The sequence below is a fragment of the Lepidochelys kempii genome, chromosome 6, assembly GCF_965140265.1.
Source record: "Lepidochelys kempii isolate rLepKem1 chromosome 6, rLepKem1.hap2, whole genome shotgun sequence".
Classification (NCBI taxonomy): domain Eukaryota; kingdom Metazoa; phylum Chordata; order Testudines; family Cheloniidae; genus Lepidochelys; species Lepidochelys kempii.
In genome coordinates, this window is record NC_133261.1 from 109,416,715 (window position 1) to 109,439,167 (window position 22,453).

The following is a 22,453-nucleotide window of genomic DNA, read 5'->3' on the forward strand; positions in this document are numbered from 1 at the left end:
CTATGCCAAGACAAAAACCTATGGCTGTATTTCTTTAAATAAAATAAAATGCTACTTAATGGGCTGTCTTCCAAAAGGTTATATTTACTTGGAAATAGCTAAAAAAGCTAAATTGTGTGTGTAATCATTTCATGAGCTTCTAATTCTATTAACCCTTCTCTGAGAAACAGCATCTCATAACCTGATTGTTGAAACTGACACTTAAAACACAATTTGTTTTTAATATATAGATGCGGCATAGTAGATTTAGACTTTCTGACAGAATTTTCTTTGTTAGGTGACTGGAGCCTGCTGTCTCTTCCTGGCAGGGAAAGTTGAAGAAACTCCAAAAAAATGTAAAGATATAATCAAAACAGCTCGTAGCTTACTAAATGATGTACAGTTTGGACAGTTTGGTGATGACCCAAAGGTAAAATAATTTATTCATGCTTATATTATTCTTTTATTTAACTTAGCATTTTAATAGAGTTAATACTTGCGCTATATATTTCCAGGCTTTATTTCTCTTCTGAGGTAAAAGGAAAGTTGGATTCTCATTTGAAAAGGCACTGTCAACTTTATTCTTCAAGTTAGATAAATAAACCTAAATTTTAATTTTCTGGTACATTACCATGTATATAGTCTAACTTGCTTAAGTGTGTTTCAGCTTTCCTATTCCTTATAAGGTGTTTTCAGCAAAAGAGAAACTGATTGATTATACAGTGTAAACTGTGAAATTGACTACATAAAATGCTGTCAAATTCACAAAGTAAACGAACTGGAAAAAAAATTGTCAATAATTTTCTTTCAGTTGTAGTAGTTGTAGATGTTAGTTTGTAACTATAGTATATACACATTTTTCAGACAAATACAACTTATTTTTAGTTAGATGCCATAACTTTAAAAGACATTATGGGAGATCTTAGTTTTTTAAATCTCACTATGTGCTGTTGTTGGTGTTACTTTTCTGAGTAATGCTGCTTATCTTTCATAGTTTAATTCACAGTTAGCTTTGCCATTGGATTTGCTGTGATAGCTTCAGTTTTCTTAGTTGATACTCAGCTGTCACCATCAAAGGCCAAGATTTTTCAAACGTGACTAGTGAGTTTGGATGCTGCATTTTTGAGGTATCTATCTTGAGGCACCTTCCAGGGGCTTAGTTATCTACAGGGTGGGTGTTTTACACTTTCTGAAAAGCAGGCCTCTTTAAAGTGTCAAGATGGGGTATGCCACAATTGAGGCACCCAAAATCCCTATTCACTTTTCAGAAGCTTAGCCCAAGTGTATCTCTTGTGATATGCCATCCCATATGTAGAAAAGCGCACCCCAAATGGAGTTGTGATCTGTTTTAGACTTTTTAGGTAATGAGGTGGGAGAATGGGGGTGAGAATATGGATTCAGTTACTTCATTCACTGAAGTAAACACTTGATAAATAACCTTAAAGGTTAAGAATATTTAAGAGAAACTAATAGATTCACGCATAATTACGTTCAGTAATAACTCATCTTGGGCAGTTAAATCTCATATTGCTAACATTTAAGGTAGGTGATGCAGCCTCTGAAAGGTCAGGACCATCAATGGTAGGAAATAACTGAAGAGAAATCTAGGAGGTGACTTGATCACAGTCTTATAAATACCTGCACAGGGAAAGATAATCTAGCAGATAAGTGCATAATAATATTTAGTGTCTGAAAGCTGAAGCTAAACAAATTCAACTGGAAATAAGGTCACATTTCAAATGAGCATCAAATGTTCATGAATAAAAGAGGGAATTATATATTTTGTGTTTACTTTGTCATATTGTCTAGGAGGAAGTGATGGTCCTGGAGAGAATCTTATTACAAACAATAAAGTTTGATTTACAAGTGGAACATCCATACCAGTTTCTTCTCAAGTATGCCAAACAACTCAAAGGTGAATATAAAGAGTTGCATTGCTGAATAATATTCAACAACTCTTAAATAGCGCACTTGGTTTATACTTCTTTAAAAACATTGATCTACTGACCCACCATCTGAGAGAAATATTAACCACATTTCCGAGAAGGAAACTGGGACAGAAGTTGTGACTTCCAAGCCGACAGAGTGGGAACTAGTAGTAGTTAGGTGTTCTGGGCTTCCAGTCCTCAGCTCTTTAATGTCTTAAAAGAATGGTTTGTCACTTTTTTCTCAGTGTATGACTGTTGTGTATAAATAAGGCTATGTTTTAGTCACAGGTATTTTTAGTAAAAGTCATGGACAGCTCACGGGCAGTAAACAAAAATTCACGGCCTGTGACTTGTCAATTATACGAAAAATACCTATGACTAAAACTTGGATGAGGGGCCACGTGTGCTGGGGAGGTGGCCCGGGGGGGCGCAGTGGGGGCGGAGGGCTGTCAGGGGCTCCCTACCCAGCTCCGCATCCCTGCAGCTCCTAGGTGGTGGAGGGGCACAAATGCCGGCTGCCGCAGCTCCCGTTGGCCAGGAGCTGCAGCCAATGGGAGCTGCGGGGGTGGGGCCTGCATGCAGTGCAGAGACCCCGGCCCCCTGCTGCCTAGGAGCTGCAGGGCCATGCCAGTGGGTTTCCTCTACCCCGAGATAAGTGCACCCATGCCCTCTCCCATACATCCAGACTGCTGCTTGCCCAGGGGCTGCCTGGGTCAGGCAGCCCCTGAACCAGCACCAGTTGCTGCAGAAGTCATGGAGGTCATGGAAAGTCACAGAATCCATGAGAGACTCGTAGCCTTATGTATAAATCATTTGAATCCAGTGGCTTACGGGTTTTCTTTTCCTGGCCTGATATAACTTGGAAACTTACTTGATGCTTTCCTGTCTAGGCCTACTAGCCCAGGTGAAAAGTTCTTTTCCTGCTACGTGTTCCCTCTCCAAACAATAACTATTTAACTTAAATTGCCTTAAAGTTCCCCCCAAAATCTGTCCCCTCACTTAAAAAATCACTGAATTTGTTCCCACTTACAAACCAATTCTGGGTCCCCCTACCATTTTTCAAAACTCAAAAAATTCAGTGCAAAAGGCAAATGTTTTAGGGGACTTTGAGCATATGAAAACATGAGGTTAGAATGTTAACAGGTTTGCACTCATAACACATCAGTTTCAGCTGATATACCTTAAAAGATTAGAATATTACACAGATACCATTTTTCTAAAGAAGTCTTTCCATTTATAATGGTTTATAAAACTAATTTTTCTGAGCTTTTTCGTTTAGTAAACTTTTTTGTTTGTCTCTTTCAGGTGATAAAAACAAAATTCAAAAGCTGGTTCAAATGGCATGGACATTTGTAAATGACAGGTAAAAAAAAAAAAAAAAAAGTTTCCAGACATTTAAATATTTCAGCTAGTTACCACCACTTGGTTTATTCTGGACCCTGACCTCTTTCCCCAGTCATGCACATTTAGGCTATATCTCTTTGTGCACATTCCAAAGACAGTTCACGTTTGTCCATGAATCATGGGCCATACCCCTGCCCTCACTTCAGAGTTTTTGCCTGAAGGGATTCCTCTTATTCCAGGATAAAATTTAGATCAGGGACTTCAGGGGGAAGCCCAGATCAGGGAATATGGTCAGTTCTTCCTTCAAATCCATACAGTGAGGCCAGAAAGGGCATAGCTAAATTCCAGAGCCTCCAATACCTATAGGAAGAGAGGTGTGACCCCAATGTCTTGGCCTGGGAAGAGGTCAGTCCCAGAAATATAGTCTTTGTGCAACATATTTTATATTCTTTATAGTGCAGTGCAGTAAATAGTTCAGATATAAGCAGTGTTTATTTGTCTCATCAGACAACACTTGGGGGGGAAAAAAAACCAAGCGAAATATTTGATTTTATATTGTAACCAGCTGTAGCTCAACTGAATTTAACTAAGAAAGATGATTATGTAAAAAATAGCACCTTCTTAATAGATGTATTGAGTCATTTCTGCATACCTCAGAGGCTTAAATAAACTTAGTGTATTACACTTCCGTTAGCACTGTAGAACGAACACGTGAGGGAGAATGAGCAAGGTTATTTCTTGGTGCATCAACACCTCTGTGTAATTACTCTCAGATTTCTAACTAGAGTGCTTAACTTTAGACATCCAAAGAAAAGTGGTCTTGATTGTTCAAAAGCGCTAAGCACCTATGGTTCCCATTGATTTGAGTCAGACTTGTGGGTGCACAGCATCTCTGCAAATTGGTCGCTTTTACTCTGGTGCTTAATTTTAGGTGTGCAAGATTCGAATTTTAGGCCCAAATTCTAAGTCTTGAAAACCTGTACAACCCAAATGGAGATAATTGGTTTACATGGGTGGTGGTGGTGATGTAAATTGAAGAACAGTGCCTGGCACAGGTGTGACTACCATTTGGCTTGCATCATCTTTATTGCAGATGGTGATACATAGGAAGGAAAGAATCTAGCTTGACTTTCAGATCCCAGGTTGAATATGCAGGATGGCAGTTGGGAAACTTCTTTTTTTCTTGTAAATTCAGAAAAATTGATAGTGTTATTGAGACAGCACTGTACTTGGAATTCAGAAAAATGCCCTTGGAAAAATTACTGGACTTGTGCAGCTTTGTTCCATACAGTCATCAATATGGATTTTAACTACAGCTACTTTGGTTAAGATTTTCACTTAGCCTTTAAGACCCTGCACTATGCTTAGTGCAGACTGAGTGGTGAGACTTCTCCCATGGGACCTTGTGAAAAACGATGCTATGCAACATCCATTAAAGGGTTTTAGAGCACAGGGTTAGGCATGCTATGTTAGCTGTAATATAAACATAGACCTAAGTGCCATGGATGTAGAAGCAACATTAAGAAAGGAAAGTCTAACCCAGTTTACTCCTTGGAAGTTTTTTAAACTACCTTTTGCATTTTTAGTTTTGAAACTACTAAATGACTCTCCTCTGTGGGTACACTCTAATACTTTGTGTACTTCAGTCTTCCATAAACTAATGAGTTTTTTAACCTAATTGCTATCCATACCTTGTGCTAAACAGAAGAACCCATAGTGAATTGGTCAATGAATGGTGTGAAATTTGTTGTAACTAGATCACTGAATGGCAGATTTTCAGACTTTTTGCTTGAAGAGCTTATATTCTAGAACTTAGCAATGAGTTGAGTGGTTACGGAAGAAAAGGAAAGCTGGCTCTAATATTTCTATGGGTTTTAAATTGCAAATCAAGCTGAGTATTTCATGATTAATCTTAACAATTGAGAAGTAGTGGTATAATCAACTTTACTGTAGCCTTCACTACTACATATGCTAATCAGGGGACAACTTTCTAGACCTCTTAGAACGGTATCTAAAACGTAAACTTATACATTGGAGTATTTGGTCTCGACATTCCCATGATTCATTGTTTATATTTAAGTGCATTTTATCCAAAATAATCCCCAAATGCATTACAAAATAAATGTAGAAATCCTTTCACCTACCACTGAAATAAAACCACTGAACAACTGTTTAGGACAGAACTTTAAGAATATCATATACAGCTGATGTTACAGGAGGAATCTTTTAGATAAGCGGAATGTAATCACCCAAACTGGAATCTGGTGCAGCTAAATTCCCTCATGCTTTTGTGAAAACTTTATCTCAGTATGTCAAACTCTTTTTCTAAATAAATTCCTCAGAAATCTGTTCATGTTGCTTTTTGTTGCTGCATGATAATGGTGCTTTGGATGTTTAAAAATCAAATTACTGTTAAATCAAAGAACTATTAACAAAGATCTTAGTTTGGTAAATTAGATTGTGTGACAGGGGAATCCTAGATTTGTTAATCAAAAATTACCTGAATGAGATATTAAAACTTAACTGTCGTCTGCTTTGTCTCAACAGTACGTTGTAGGTGTCATGTATTCAGACTTGTCATGCAGCTATCTGGGTTATCTTAAAATGACTGTTGTTTGATATTCTAGTCTCTGTACTACGTTGTCACTGCAATGGGAACCTGAGATCATAGCTGTTGCAGTTATGTATCTGGCAGGCCGTTTGTGCAAGTTTGAAATTCAGGAGTGGACATCAAAGCCAATGTATAGAAGATGGTGGGAGCAGTTTGTTCAAGACGTACCTGTTGATGTTCTGGAAGGTACCAGAAATATTTTTGTCACATTTTAAACACTTGCATTCTTTTTTTTAATTTGAGGTCTGGACTAGGGTTGCCAACTTTCTGACTGCAGAATAAGTGCTGTGGTTCCCGGCCAATGGGAGCCGCGGAGCTGGGGCAGGGGCAGTGCTCGGAGCCTCCCTGTGCCTAGACTCCACAGGACATGCCAGCCACTTCTGGGAGCCACGCAGAGCAAGGGCAGTCAGAGAGTCTTCCTTAGCCCTGCTGCTCTGCCAAATGGACTTTTAACCACTCGATCAGGAGCCACCAGGGTTCCTTTTCAACCGGGCGTTCAGGTCAAAAACTGGATGCCTGGCAACACTAGTCTGGACAGGTTCTCCCTTAATCATCAACCTTACTTTTAGGGCAGGGTACTGAAGACCATCTGTTTACTCAAGCTTTTCAGAGGGGAGATGAGTGTCTCTTTTTATCAATGTTTAATTTATAATATTATAAACCTTGCCAGAAATTTCAATTGTGTATTTTAAAAACTGAATTTTTTTTATTGTAAATGTTGGAGCCAGATCAAAATTCTGGATTCAAATGCCTCTAAACTTAAGAAGTGTTCATATCCAGTGTTTCCACCATAACATTTTGCAAATACAAATGATACAGGTAGTAGCGGCCTATGAAGTGGAATAGTGTGGGGCTCACAGCCTGGAAATCCTGCACTGGATGACCAGGATTTCTACACACACTGATCTTCAAAACCCAGCAAGTGATCTGTCTATATAACAAGACGTAGTCTTCCATATTATAATTAGCGCTTCTGATTTTCAGTTTTAATAGACAGACATCGATAAAACAGCCCGATATAGAAAATGAAATCTGTGTTTAGTAAGTAAACAACAGAAATGGTTGCTTGTATCTAAGGGCTTGTCTACATGGAGCAGGAATGTGTTATTTCTAAAGCACACTAATGTGATGCATTTTAATTGGTCCTTGTAGGCCCTTCTGATGCTCACTAAAAGTTCCTTATTGTGCTTTAATATAGTGCTGTTTGAAACAGTGCTACATTGAAGTGCACTAGGGAGCATTACAAAGAGCTTACTCATTGTGTATATACTATTATATACATTATTCATTAAAGTATGTACAAAGAATTTCCTGAAAACCCTGGATTAGTGGACACCTACGTAAAACTCAAAAGTTGCTAAAAATACCCCTCCCCCCAGTTAAATTTAATAAATCCTGAAAAACAGAAGCTCTGCAATAGAGCATTTTACCACGCCTATAGTAGTCCCCAGTCTGACCTGACACTACCACTTCATATTCATTGGGAGTTATAATTTTCTTGTGGAACTGCGTTCTTGCATTCCTCCCTTTCTGTGTGTGTAGTTCACATTTTTATCCTACATTGCTTGTATCCCATTCCAAAGGCTAGTGGCTTCTGGAAGTCAAATAACTTAACTAAGGAATCTTTTGAAGGTTTGGATGTTTCAGTATTTATTTAGGCCATGAATCCAAGACCTAATTGTTCTTGGCACTGGAAAGACAAAACATGAAGGACATTTTTCCAAAACAGCTGCTAAAACCTATCTCGAATCATACTTTTAACTTCCACAAAGAGCTAGATAGTTTAGTCTACAGGTGAATATAAAAAGTAGGCTTAGTACTCAACATGCAGAGTCATTACAACTGTATAATAATAATAATAATATTAGAAGAAAAATAAGTTTAAATATACCTTAAAGGAACAGAACAACTCACAGTTTCAACCCATTTTTGGCTAACTAGCATGTAGAGGCTCCAACCAAGATAGGGGTCCTGTTGTACTAGATTATGTATATAGCCATGGTAATACAATCCCTGCCTCAAAGTTATTACAGTCTAAATAGACGAGAGTGAGAGGGGAGGATTATTTCCATTTTATAAATAAGGAAGCTGAGACCCAGAGAGATTGTGATTTGCCCAAGATCTATCGCACAGCAAATCTGTGGCAGAGTTAAAACTGAATTCATTCTCATTCTGAATTCTCAAGAATTCCTTCCTTCAGTAGGGTGCCACTCCTTTCCCTTAATGTCCTCGCTGGTTGCTTTGGTTATACAGTCAGGTTTTCCTATCTTTAAAAATATTTCACTCTCCTTTGCTACTGTTTGAAAGACCCACACAGTCAGAGAAACTTGCTATAAAGGGATGACAGTGAAACTGACTACACACAAAGTCCTGGCAAATGTACAAAGTAAATTGAAAAAAAGAACAGTGATACTTATCTTAGGTATTGTAATAGTAGGTAAAATATTTTCAGCAAGAAATGTTGTTTTGATGTCGGTGTCCCTTTAAAGGGTTTCAAGCTGATTATCAATATTGTTACGTTGTTTTAGGAATGTATAACCTTTTGGACTTTGGACTTTTTGTTAGATATCTGTCACCAGATCCTGGATCTGTACTCACAAGGGAAACAGCAAATGCCTCATCATACTCCACACCAACTGCAACAGCCACCATCCCTTCAGTCTACACCTCAGATGCCTCCAGTACTACAGTCGCAGCAATCTCAAAGTTCAGAGCAGTCACAGTCACAGCAGCAAAAAGAGTCCCAGCAGTCAGTGCAACAGCAACAGCAGCAACAAACACAACAATCTAAGAAACCCTCTCCTCAGTCAAGTCCTCCAAGGCAGGCTAAACGTCCAGCGGTAAGTTTAACTGAACATAAGTGGTGAGCAGATTTCTATTTAGAGCAGGAACAGTTGTTTCCTTGGCTTAATCTAAATTATGGTTATGCTCTGAAAAGAGACTGTAAAGTATCACCTTATTACATGCTGGATTTTTTTCTTGGTTTATTGAGTTTAGGCCTGCTTATTTTAGTACCAAAATAAGTTGGGTTTTTTTAATGCCTACCAGGACCACAGAGCCTGCACGTCTTGTGCATTGTCAACAGAATGGTTTACTGTGTTCCAATCAGTTATGCCAATGCCCACCAACTGAAGGCTGTAAGTTTGCCCAGGTGTTATAGATGAAATCACTTGATCTGTAGAACTTTTGTTATAAGTGACTATGTATGAGAAAAGAAGAACCCAAATTCACTTTCAGAAACTAGACTGAGTTTGCTGGATTGGCCGTTTACATTTTTTTTCCAAAATGAGCATATTTTATTTAAAATTGGAGATTCAAGAAACGTGGAACCCCGATGTGTCATTTTTAGGCATTTTCAGAGTGGAACCACTTGATGGGATAGTCTGGTCCCTTAATGGTAGTGATACCTCAAGGTCAGCTTACCCTATCATATGGCATGGCCCTTTAAGATTTTGAAAGATCTGATGTATACAAGGACCTGGGAGATATTAGTAGAGAGGAAGTGGTACTAGGAATAAGTGGAAATAAGTGGACGGGAAATCCTGTCACTGTTTCCTTAAAGGCCTACACTGGGAGTCCTGCAGGGTGGGGACAAGGCTCCCCTCTCCTCTAACCAATTGGATGAGCATATATGCTACCTTCTCTCTCATAGCAGGGAAGACAGCAGTGGCAGAAGGCTTGCCTGCTGAACCCTTTGATGCTGGAAACTAATTTGAGAAAGGAGCCAGCTGAAGGAGAAGCTGTGTAAGGCTCTGCAGTTGACCTAAATTACAACCCAGCTCAGGATTGCTGTCTTAAAGGGAAAGAAACTGTTTAAATACAACCCAACTTCAAGGAAGGGCCTGGGTTGCTTCCTGAACAGGGGCAGTAAAAACCTACCAGGACTCTTCTGTGGACCTGGAGTGGGAGTGACTAAAGGAGTAAGTCACACTCTGTAGACAGAATTTATAAACTAGGACACCCCGCACACACACTCACCCCCCCCCCCCCCCCCAGTGAAGCAGGTGTGTGCTTTGAACTACTCTGGATTGACCTCGACTTTACGACGTTCGAGTTAAGACAAACGGCACTTACTACACTTATGCATTGACACACTGATTCGACTTATGACTGTAGGTTTTGAGTTTGCAACACTTGGTCCCACAATAGAGTAGATTGCCGTTCCAAGTTACGACTTACGACACAATTGTAAGGAACCAATGATATCTTAAGTCTGAGGCCTGCCTGTAATTGAAAACCTGAGTAGGTGCCAAGAGTAATGCAGGGCCACAAGGGGGCATGCTTGAGGGCAGCACCCCATTACAAACCACTTAAGTTTTTTGCATATTTTCATCATGCTAATGTAAAAAAAATTCATCTCACAGACACAGTTTTATGCATTCCATGTCTTGTGCTCTGTATCATCTGTTCTTTTAAAATAAGAAAACACCCTACACAATGGACAAAACCTCATAAGTATTCCAGCTGCACGCTTATCCAAAGTCATTCCAGGGTCAAGGACCTCTATTTGATATGCAGTTAACTAAATTATTGTCTCTATTGCATTTATGTTTCTGATAATTTATTCAAACAGCAGTGAAATAACAAGTGCGTTATTCACACTAGAGCCTCTGGTATCTGTTTTTTGGGGCTATTTAGGATGTTCCCACCCCTCTTTCTTATAAATTCTTAATGTCTTCTTGTGACGTATTACGGCTAATGCAGCTTTGATTTGGAGAGAACAGCAGGTAGCAGCTCTGGAGAAAAGCAACAGACAATACAGTGAAAGATTTGGGGCTGAGGAGGAGTGTGCCAAAGTCTAGATAGAGGTAGCAGCCAGAAAAAGTTAAGAATGCATAGGTCTGTGGAATCTTAGATTTTACATAGAAAGTCATTTACTGCTGAAACAAAGCCATGTCTGCAGTGGAACATGGCAGCACTGTTGTAACATTGCACATTGGCAGTACATGGTAGTTAAAGATGGAAAATAAAGAATTCCAAATTCAATTGAAACTTTAGGGGGAATTTTAGGTAGCCAGAATGTATTCCTCCCCCTTCCCCCAAATAGTCTGGGTATTTGTTTTAGGTCTTTCCTAAAAGGATGCATCTTCAGCAGCTTTAGGCTTCCAATCCCATGCTTAGGCATGAATTCATAAATTAACTCTGGAGGAACAAGGGTATAGCTACTGAATCAACAGCATGATTTCCTGCAGCACCTGGAGTTTTCTTCAGTCTCATATAAGTATTAAGCAGGCTTGATCTTGCTTAGTTGGAAATCTGATGAGAACGGTATCTGAGCCCACCTAGCAGAAGCCTAGAGTGTAAACGGATGCAGAAGGGAGACTAATAAACCCAGATAATTTGTAGAGCAAGATTTTAAAAAAGCCTATAAAAGCTTAAAGCCTATAAAAAGTTAGAGGTGTAAAGATGTGGGAGTTGTGGCAGGAGAGTGCAATAGCTCAGATTATGCTTTGTGTACCAAATTTATTCCATGCTAGGAAATTCATGACTTGGAAGCAATAAGATGCATAGTACTTAGAGGATTTACTCATAGTTTGTGCCCCAAAAACATTTTAAGTTAAACCTTACTAAGAGATTCTACCAGTGTCTGCAAATAGGAAATTGCATGACTGCCACTTAAGACATTATAGGAGAAATGTGTATATTCCTCATAGCCAGATGCTCCACTTTGTCAATCATCATAGCTCAATTGAAGACAATGGAGATATGGCAATTTACATCAGCTGAGGAGCTGGTCCCTGATTTATAAAACCTTTCCAAATGCCTGTCTGTCTAAATCTGGCACCTCTTCTAAATTGTGAACATTCAGCTGATTAAGGTCTCTATATCCAATAATCTCTCCCATTGTTGTTTTGCTGAGAAAAACTACCTTTAAATGGTAAAACTAAACTATGTTATTGGGGGCTGATACATTTGTATTGAAGATGTAAATTTTTCAAAGATACAGGTGCACATACAATAGAACCTCAGAGTTACAAACATCTTTGGAATGGAGGTTGTTCATAACTCTGAAATGTTCGTAACTCTGAACAAAACGTTATGGTGGTTCTTTCAAAAGTTTACAACTGAACATTGGCTTAATACAACTTTGAAACTTTACTATGCAGAAGAAAAAAGATGCTTTTAACCATCTTAATTTAAATGAAAAAGGCACAAAGTTTCCTTACCTTGTCAAATCTCTTTTTAAATTTGCCCTTTATATTTTTAGTAGTTCATTTAATGTGGTACCATACTGTACTTCCAGTTCCAAGTGAGTTGTGTGGTTGACTGGTCAGTTCATAACTCTGAGATTCTGTTGTATGTTGCAGAATTGCCTCATTTTAAAACTGTCGATGAACTCTTCTCAAACTTCAAGTGTTGTACTAGAAAATAATATTACTATGGAACTTGGGATATTGGTCAGCAACACAACTAAATAGCTAATTAAAATAAATTTCTATAGACAGATTTTAGTAACAGGCAACATCTTACATTCAAGAATGGTTAAACGGATTTTCAGTGACTTACTGAAGAAAAAAGATTACACTCACTGACGTGATTGGAAAAAGCACTTTGGTGACACTTGGTACATACTGCTTTTACATAAACAACTAGTCGCAGATCTTCTGTGTGTGAAATTTTGTCTGACCCATTTTGTTAATTGTCTCCTCCATCAGCTGCTTTCACTTAATCCATGATGATGGGGCATCATGGTGAAATTATTTTTGCAAGATTAGACTTTGTGAATAAATACAGAGTAACCTAATAAAATGGAATTTGGTTGCTGCTTGAAGTGATCATTTGACTAATTAGAGCAAACAACTTCAAAAGTCATCTCCATGATGGTCAAGGGGAATCACTTCAGATTTAAAATGGCTTCTTTGATTTCACATGTAGAGAAGATCTTTTCATTTTGTGTGCCACTTTGGTGCTAATAAAGAATTTAAAACATTGTGGGATCATAATTTGGCATCAGTTAAAGCTGCTTAATCTGCTAGTTTTATTCTGCATTTTAATACCCATCTACCCTGGCAAAGTGGAATTATTGTTGCTTTGCATATGTGTGATATGGAAAGCTAGTGATTTCACAGTTTATTCACAATGTAGATTTTGCTGTAACTTGGCATGGAGCTTTATAAAGATTTAAAGGCATGCTTCCTGCCCCCAAGGGTGTCCCATCTAAATTAAACAGAAATGAGGCTAGCCAAGGGAAAGGAGGGATGTGAAGTAAGGCAAATAAGTCATTACAGAGTAAGAAAATCATACGTTCTGATACCTAAACACAGACTGAAGTAGGGCAAAGTGGAGGAATTAGACTGCACAGGAGTGGATAACAGTGGTGGAAAGCAAGGCAAAAGTAAATTTTTCAGACAGGGTTTGGAGGGGATAGTGAGGATGCTTGCCACACAGAGGGATGTTATAACGGGCATAGGATAAGGATAAGAGTAGGATAAGAGTAAAATGAAAGAATTAAAGTTAGCTTAAGTTTGGTTAAGGATATACTGTGTGTTGTAAAGAGGGCCCCATTCAGCAAGTAAAAGAAGGTCGTGAGAATAAGTAGTATTACTAGTAGTGTGGGCAGGATGTATCACTTCAAAAGTAACTAATAAAATAAAGAGAGGCAGTAACAAGACAAAGAAAAACTGTCTTAAAAGAAACCAGCCCAAGTCTTCGCACTGTTCTGCTGGTAAGCAAGGAGTGGGGGAGAAGATAAGGGAAGAAAGGGGGCTGTAAATCTTATGAGGATTAAGACTGGAACTAAGGATCAATTGTCTCAAGTTGATTTATAGCTGAAGTCAGCAAGCAATGACCTGACTTGTTTGTTAATGGGTATAAAAAGTAAACTCTTAAAGGGTTTGTTACTGTTACCTGCCTGACATGCTGGAGCCAATCAATATGGGTTTAAGCACCCCTGGGCCTCGCCCATTTGTAAGCCTCTTGATCGAATGCTTATAAATGTTTTGGTACTGGTTGGTTGTAGTAAATTGCTTATTAGGCTTTTTAGGCATTTTTAGAGTAATTGTATAAATACTACTTTAAATGGGATTTAATAAAGGAATTTGTGTTAAATTAGTGTTAGGTGGTTTCCCTTATCGATGTTTATAATTTCATATATCAGTCATTCAGACATTTTGACAACCGTGGCAGGACGCCAGACGATAATTTCAGTTGCTCTAAACCAGTGATTCTTAACCAGGGGTATGTGGAGGCCTTCTAGGGAATATATAAACTCATCTCGATATTTGTCTTGTTTTAAAAACACTGGTGAAGTCAGTACAAACTAAAATTTCATACAGACAATGATTTGTTTATACTCTTCTATATATTATATCAGCAGTTCTCAGACTGTGGGCAAGCTCGTTTTAATGGCATTGCCAGGGCCAGTGTTAGACTCACTGGGGCCCAGGGCTGAAAGCCCAAGCCCTGTTGTGTGGGGCTGAAGTCAAAGCCTGGGGTGACGCTTGGGGTATACAAGACAAATTAGACTCCTGAAAGGGGTACAGTAGTCCAAAAGGTTGAGAACCACTGCTCTAAACCCCTAAAGTGAAGGGGTAGTGACCTGTCTTCTATGACCAGTATATAATTCCCTCTTAAAGAGAAATTCAGTAACAAAAGGGGAATAGAGGAATATTTATATGGCAAGCTTTTTTCAAAGCATGGCAGAGGTCCTCTAAATGCCACTGAAACTCCTAAATTCTTCTGGGGACAGGGGGAGGGGATGGGGACAGCGTGACAAAACAAGCAAGCTTTGTTCCACAAGCATGAGGGCTTAAAAAAACCCTCCCCAAAAAAAGATTCTTACATTTGCATTACTTCAGGAGCTGAAGCTTTAGGAAACATCAGGTGTAGGGGGTCTTGTGATAAAACCACAAGATATGGCAATGCCGGGCAGAAGTCAAAGTAAACCCTAAGTTTGCTGCCAGCATCAATAATAGACTGTTGTGGAATTATCAAAGGGGATGAGGGGGAGGAGTTTTAGGAGGAAAGTTGGGATGTTCATTTTTGCCCTGTTTAGTTTGAATAGCATTAGGACATCAGTTGTGAAATATGGGAGAGGCAGGAAAAGAAGTTTGAGCCTGAACAGAGGTCAGGGTTAGAGAGGTAAATGTGAAATATGAGACAGTTGGAGTAGGTGAGGTTACCCAAGGAGGGGAAATATCTAGTGGTGGAAGAGTTGAGAATGCAAGAGAAAAAGAAGAAGCAGGACCAAGGATTCAATGAAGGCAACATTGAAAGGGTGGTTAAGTAAGGCAGGAAGTGAACCAGGAGATTAGTCAGGGACCCAAGGAAGAGATGGCCTCCGGAAGAAAAGGGTAGTGTGTATCAGCAGCAGCAGCAGCAGACACATAGAAGAGAATTAGAATGGAGCACAGGCTCTTAGATTTGGAAAGGAAGGTGTCATTAGTGACTTTTTTGATTGATCAGTTCAGGTAGAGTAGAGAGGATGAAAATTAGACTAGAGCAGGGTTGGGCAAACTTTTTGGCCCGAGGGCCACATCGGGGTTGCGAAACGGTATGGAGGGCAGGGTAGGGAATGCTGTGCCTCACCAAACAGCTTGGCCCCCTCCCCCATCCACCTCTCCCACTTCCCGCCCCCTGACTGCCCCCCTCAGAACCTCTGACCCATCCAACCCCCGCTGCTCCTTGTCCCCTGACTGCCCCCTCCCGGGACCCCCTGCCCCAACCGCCCCCCTGGGACCCCATTCCTTATCCAACCCCCTCTGCTCCCTGTCCCCTGACTGCCCCACCCCTATCCACACCCCTGCCCCCTGACAGGCCCCCCGGGACACCTGACCCATCCACCTGCCCCTGCTCCTTGTCCCTGACCGCCCCTTCTCGGGACCCCCAGCCCCTACCCCCCCCCCAGGACCCTACCCCCTATCCAACCCCCTGCTCCCTATCTCCTGACTGCCCCCCCACACCTCCACCCCACCCAACTGCCCCCCAGGACCTCCTGCCCCTTATCCAACCCCTCCCGCCCCCTGACCATGCCGCTCAGAGCAGCAGGACAGGCTTACTGGAAAGCCTGAGAGGTGGGCAGGCACAAGCTGTGCTGCCCATGGCGGACAGCGGGGGAGGGGTGGGGGTAGGCCTCCCCTGCTGGGAGTTCAGGGGCTGGGCAGGACAGTCCCACGGCCATAGTTTGCCCACCTTTAGACTAGAGGGAATCCAGTGATAAGCGGAGGAAGTCAGGGCACTGGAAATAAAGGGCCCTTTTACGAAGCTTGTAGGTAACTTCTTTTTGATTATATCCAATTGATCCCTACCAGGGGATCCACTGCATATAATCAAAGGGAAGTTAAAAATGAACTCCTTTGAGAATTCCATTATATTTGTCTAAACTTAGTTGCTTTCAGATTGACCCAGTTTACAATACTCCATTTCAGATTGACCTGTTTTTGTTTGCATGTTCATGCTTTTGAATTTGTAATACAGTTAAACAAAAATGGTTTTGAATCAGTCTCTCTCAAAGCTGATGAGACTTCATAGGGAATAAATAACTTTGAAAGAATCAACAAGTAGTAAGGAAAACAGTGATACACATCCTGTATGCTTATGAACTTCCCACACTTTGCCTTTGCTTAATCATTGGTATTATTCATTTTTTACGTATCTAAACTTTACAGGATCATTTAAACATGAGTGGGAGATGTTACCATTTTAAAATTGTTTACTCCACTCAATCATGAAGGTAAATGAAAATTAGTGCCCTTTTCAGTAATTATGTGTGCAATTATAATTTGATTTGCAGACCTGCAGTTAGAACACATTCAAAATAAATCTTCGGAGAAAAGGTAGAAGTTGAAGGGGGCTCTGAATATTACTTCAGTTACTAGAATGAAGGATAGCAAAGAATTTAAATAAAACAATGCAAATTATAGTGCACCTGTGTACAGCCTTGTCTTGAGACATAAATTGGAGCTCTTCTAACATATACCTGCTTTTGCTGAAATAACGGTCACTCCTTTGTCCTCACTGGCACATTCTTGTCAAAATAATAAGAAAACCACCTTGAAATTCTGGATACGCTGACAGAACAGTTAACAGCCCTAGCAATTGGGGCTCAGGAAAGTAAGAAGTTACTGCTAGCAAATATGGTATAGTTTGTTACAGTTCATACGGTTCATTGCACTTACAAGTTTGTATTCTGTTTTTCCCAGACTCCCTCTAACTCATGGACCTCATTTAAAAAATTTTACAAGATGATCTTTAGCCATTAAATAATGTAATGATCTTGAATTCTGTGCTTTTTGGTTGCAGCTGTTTAGTTACCCTAGAACTCCAAAAATAATTATATAATATCAGTATTGGCCCTATTACAAATCTCTAGAGACAACATTTTTATGAGGTTATAGAATCATTTACCCCTACAGTAAGCTGTAGGAAAGAATTTAATTTAGTTCCAACTCCAAAGAAATTGCAATGTTTACTTAATGACACTAGTCAAGTTAAATTATTTGGGCAAGATCCTGCAGTTATTGGGAGGAAATGTATTTGCAGGGTTAGAGAAAGCAGAATATCCCTGGCTGTGTCTTGGAGACAGTGCAGACTGCCACTTACAGGGCAGCATGGCTCAGGATAGACTTCAGGAAAGTAGTTGTCTGTGTTTATGAAGTATTAGTGCAGGAGTTTTGGTGGCTCTTACAGGAGCTCTGTAACTTGGCTGGTTCTGCTAAGGAATTTAATTTCTTGATAAGCTTGTGTGTTCATTAATTTCCTGTTAGAGTTACTGAACTTCTTAAACTCCATTGGCTTGAGATGGCTAGTTCAGTGGTGCAGGATAGGTAGGAAGCCTACAAGTGTATACTTTAGTCTGCAAGAAAGTTTATAGAACTTAGAGGAATTCAGACAAATGAAAATAAATTTGAAGTTTCTACGCCAAGCCACTTTGGTGGTAGAATGTTCCGTGTCTGTAAAACCTCTCATTCGCTCTGAATTTAGTGTGCGCCCACGTTCTGTGCTGTTTCAGTAATACTTGGCTCTTACGTAGTGCTTTCTACCTGAAGATTTTAAAGTGCTTTACAAAGGGAAATATTTTTTTCATTATCCTACTGACTGGGTAACTGAGGTATAAAGAGGTGAAGTGACTTGCCAAAGCTCACACTACAAGTCAGAGGCAGAGTCAGAAAATAGAGCCCACGTCTCCCGACTTCCCAGTCAGTACTTCATCTACTGGACCATGATACTTCTTCAGTAGATTATAAATAAATTAAATTAGATGCAAATATTAAATGACAAGAATTACAAAGGTAGCTCTGTGTTCACACACAGTAGGTACATTTTTCAGTCTGTTCACACTCTCACGTTTTTAACCATCAACTAACTCTCCTACCCAAATCAAATGACCCGCTTCATATTGCCTGATTCAATGTTCTTTGTGTGTAGAGTTTCTTTCAAAAGCTTTGGAACATCACAGGCCTTTCGGTTTAAAAAAAAAAAAAGGTTTAGGGCTTGTCGAGACCACGGTTCTTGCACTCGAATTGGAAACAGACTTAATTAAATTGATGCAAAACATGTGCATATACCAGGCCTTAATAAACTGCATCCTATAAGTACTAACAGTATGTGTTTCCTAATTACATTTTCATGTTTGAATTATTCAGATTTTATAATGTATAGTTCTGGAGATTGATGTGAATTTTTTTTTTTAAATAGGCTGTATCTCCCAAAGAAGAAACTAAGGCATCAGGTAGATATTGTATTTTTTTAATGTATATTCTATCTTTCACTTTTTTAATAAGCAAAACTGTTTGCCAGAATAACTAATTCACTGCACCTTCTAAAATTGCTTGGTTAGTTTCCTTCTAAGTCTAGAAATTACCATGTTTGTTTGGTCTTGATTATGCAGGCTTAAATATAGACCTTCCAATTAAAAAAATTAAAAAAATTGTTTGTTTGTGGAAGTACAGTATAATTGTTCTTAAAGCATAGTCCCTTTATGCTTGTACAGAGAGGCTGCTCAGTAAAACTAACAATTACTATTATAAAAGCTCCAACTCCATTATAACTTATGTTTGTAGCCAATTATTGGCATGGCTTACAGTCTGTACCCAAACACAACATAGTTAATTCTTGGTAACTATGGCAGTTAACCAAGTTTTTCTGGTGTCAGAAAGTTAGGCCAACACATGATTGTCTTCCAGTATCTACTTTGTAAAAGTTATTTTGCTGTATACCCTAACTGTGCCTATGTGACAAGTTTGGCCAGTTCTTTCTTTTTCTAGCTGTGTAGTAAAGTAACCATGACTCCATTTATAAAATCCTTGTTAAAAGTTGTGGACAGACCCTAATAATAAACTAACATGTGTGATGCTAGATTTCAGTTAGATTATTTAAATTTCATACTGCGGAAGTGCCTGGAGTCTGAAAACAAGTCCAGGCCCCATTGTACACAGCACAGTACAAACATAAAATAATCCTTTTCCCAAAATCCATTCTGGATTTCCGGTTTTAGTATGCTGATGGACCCATAACTAAACTTCCATTTTTGTTGATAGGGGCTTCCAAATTTGTTTTTTCAGAACCACCACCATCTAAAATTCCTAAAATTGAGACGTCTCATCCACCAATACCCCCTGTCCACCCACCTCCAGGTAAGGTTTTATTAAGAGTTATTTCCTGGCATGCTGTTCTTATTGGATCTTTTGGAGTTGAGTGCTTGACCTTGTTCTTTTGCTACTATGGGCTAAAAGTGTCATGTTGGTTTGAATAATATTAATTGTAGTATGAAAGGTGATGAAATATTTGATAGTATAATTAGAACAATGAGTGCATAAGTGAGATAGTGGCCAGAAAACTTCTCTGGACCTCCCAAACAGTCTCTTATGATCTGCCATATTTGAGGTTAAGTACTTGATTAGTTAGAGGTAACAATATCAAAGCTGATTTAAGACAAGTTATGAAAAATTTCAGGCCAAAAGGAATTTTAAAATATTAATTGAAAAAGCAAGGTTATGACTTGCGATTTCACCGTTAACTTTAGTGGACGCTATCTTTGTAACCTTGAATCTTCAAGTTTACAAAGAATTCTGTGCCAGTTGTGATAATCTGTGAAGAAACTTATCAAGCACCTGAAAACATTTAGAATCATAAAAATGTAGGGCTGGAAGAAACCTTGAGAGGTTCTCCTGTAATTGAAGGGATACCTACAACATCCTTGACAGGTATTTGTCTAACCTGTTCTTAAAAACCTCCAATGACAGGGATTCCACAACCTCCCTTGGTAACCTATTTGAGTATAGAATAGAGGCTGGTTTCTCCACAATTCAGTATAGTGAATAGATCCTGTTTCTCCACTGTCATAAAACAATGGGCATTTCTTTTGAAGGTGGGTATGTGCAGCTATGATGCACATATCAGATTTATATAAATTATTTACAGTAGTCCTCACACTTAATTGAAATTTTATACAGGAAAGAGGAGAAAAGCTGATGCTGTTCCTCTTTATAGTACTAAGCACACACCCTGCCACTGTATTCTTCTGTCTCTTGTTGTCCCCTGTTAAGAGCTGTCATTTTAGGTTGCATTATATAGTACACACTATAAAATATTTATGTCATATCTCAGGGTCAGTGGAAGGACAGCTAATGTATCAAGGCACTGGAAGCACAGTAGTACAATTTCTTTCACAAACATATGGCATTTTGGAGCATTACAGGGTTCTTTGGCAGATCAAGCCCTCTTTTGGGAAATCATCCAAGGAAAAGAACATCCCTTACTGGTTGACACTGTATATGAATTAGAAACTATGCTCAGGTGTGTATTCTGAAGAGAGATTACATGTGGCAATTTGAAGCTACTGCCTGATGCTAGCATGGCACCTGTCACCCTTTTATGAAGACCATACAATATTTAATTAGTCTATATATTACCACCTCAACTACTGAACTCCTAAAAAATTCAGCATTTCCTATGACAGTTGTGATGGAATAGGAACTTACTCACAAATTTTAAACTTCAAATCTGTCATGGACTTAGCCCTCCATGAGGAAGAGTCAGATGTTTGAAAGAACTTTTTGCAAATAAAGTTTTAACTAATGGAAAAATAATATGCTGGTCATGCAAAGTTTTTTATTTTTCATATCACTTGTAAACGGATGTAGGAAATCTCCAAGTGTCAAATTCAAGAACTGACAATGCAGCTCCTCAAAGTCAGATTTATTAATCTGAAACACTGGCTCCTAGGTAACAATCCTGCTGTTGGTTGTAGTTGTCAAAACGGTGACCTTGACAAAGGGCTAGAAGTCATGGGCAGGAGAGAGAAGAACGGTAAATTATAATAGGGACATAGGAACAGCAAGAAGGGGACAATAATAAAGTGGGAATCTGCTCAACATCCGAGATATCTATACACAAATGCAAAGGAATATTGTGGGTGTATTGCCAGCAGTTTCATAGGTAAGACATGGAGGTTATTGTCCCATTCTACTCGGCACCAGTGAAGCCTCAGCTGGAGTATTGTATCCAGTTTTGGGCGCCACACTTTAGGAAAGATGTGGACAGACTGGACAGAGTCCCAAAGAGAGCAACAAAAATAATAAAGGGTTTTGAAAACATGACCTTATGAGGACAGGTGAAAATACTGAGAGTAGTTTTAGTCTTGACAAAAGAAAGGGGGAAGGAGAAGAGGAACCTGATAGTCTTAAAATATGTTAGGGCTGTTACTGAGAGGACGGTGATCAATTATTCTACAGCCAAAGAGTAGCATGTGCAGGCTTGTCCATCTCAACTTTCTTTTGCACTGTCATTTTAGTTCAACAGTGGGGCAGTGGTGAAATGGCAGCTCTGCAAACCTGTCCTATACTGCTTTTTCAGTGAAAAGATGTTCTGTACCTTGTTATAAAACTAAACTATTCTGTGTACAAACACGACATGTGCCTTAGCTTTGTGTGACAAGTTTATTTCCATCAGTAAAGCATTTTAAAACTGACTACTGTAGATTCTGAAGATACTACCATTGGGCCCTATCATGTAGAGACATTGGTCTGCCCTTAGTTCAGACCAGCTTTGATCTGATTTTAACTTCCCCTAACTTTTGTCCAATCAACCTGAAGTTTCATGGGTGTGATCTTGTGCCAGTTTAAGATTTGTTTTTGGAGGTAAGGAAAGGGAATAATAGAAATTAGACAAAAGTGTTTGAGAGGAATGCTCAGACGAAATGACCCAAATTTTGTAACCCTTTCCTAATGCTTCCCTGTTTCATGGTCTCAAATCTGTGTAGCCCTTGCATGTGGAGTGATTGCACTTAGAAACTAGTATTCGGGTTAGTTTTTTTCCGCTGCCTCTGCTCTTGAGCTGATTTTTCTTTGCATGTAGCTTTTGGGACGTGGGGCTTACTATGAGGGGGAAAGCCACATATAAAGTGCTGTTGCTGTCAGCAGGCTGGTTGACCAGATATTCTCGAATGAAGTTAGCGTTCAGTGATCTAGAACCCAACAGACCAAGGCTCACCGTGAGCCTGCTGTTTCTGCAAGCTGGCATTGTGCGCACATTCTTACAAGGTGCCTGAAGATCATTTATAAAAACAGACCTGGGAATAAGAAATGTTAAATTTCAAAGTAACACATTTTATTTTAGGTGGTTGTAGATAGCATAGACAGGAATAAGCTTT

The 22,453-nt window shown here is 39.3% G+C and overlaps 1 protein-coding gene across 3 annotated transcripts in view; it reads left to right on the top strand.

The window, feature by feature from the left end:
* CCNK (cyclin K) overlaps nt 1–22,453 on the top strand; it is a 31,212-nt gene that overhangs the window by 6,801 nt on the left and 1,958 nt on the right. For 2 of the 3 annotated variants that reach the window (XM_073349614.1, XM_073349616.1), the window contains 7 exons: nt 278–409; nt 1,789–1,894; nt 3,213–3,270; nt 5,879–6,048; nt 8,428–8,702; nt 18,499–18,532; nt 19,341–19,436. In XM_073349614.1, coding sequence (XP_073205715.1) covers nt 278–409; nt 1,789–1,894; nt 3,213–3,270; nt 5,879–6,048; nt 8,428–8,702; nt 18,499–18,532; nt 19,341–19,436 — 871 coding nt within the window. The remainder of the gene's footprint in view (nt 1–277; nt 410–1,788; nt 1,895–3,212; nt 3,271–5,878; nt 6,049–8,427; nt 8,703–18,498; nt 18,533–19,340; nt 19,437–22,453) is intronic. The other variant, XM_073349615.1, reaches the window with a different exon arrangement.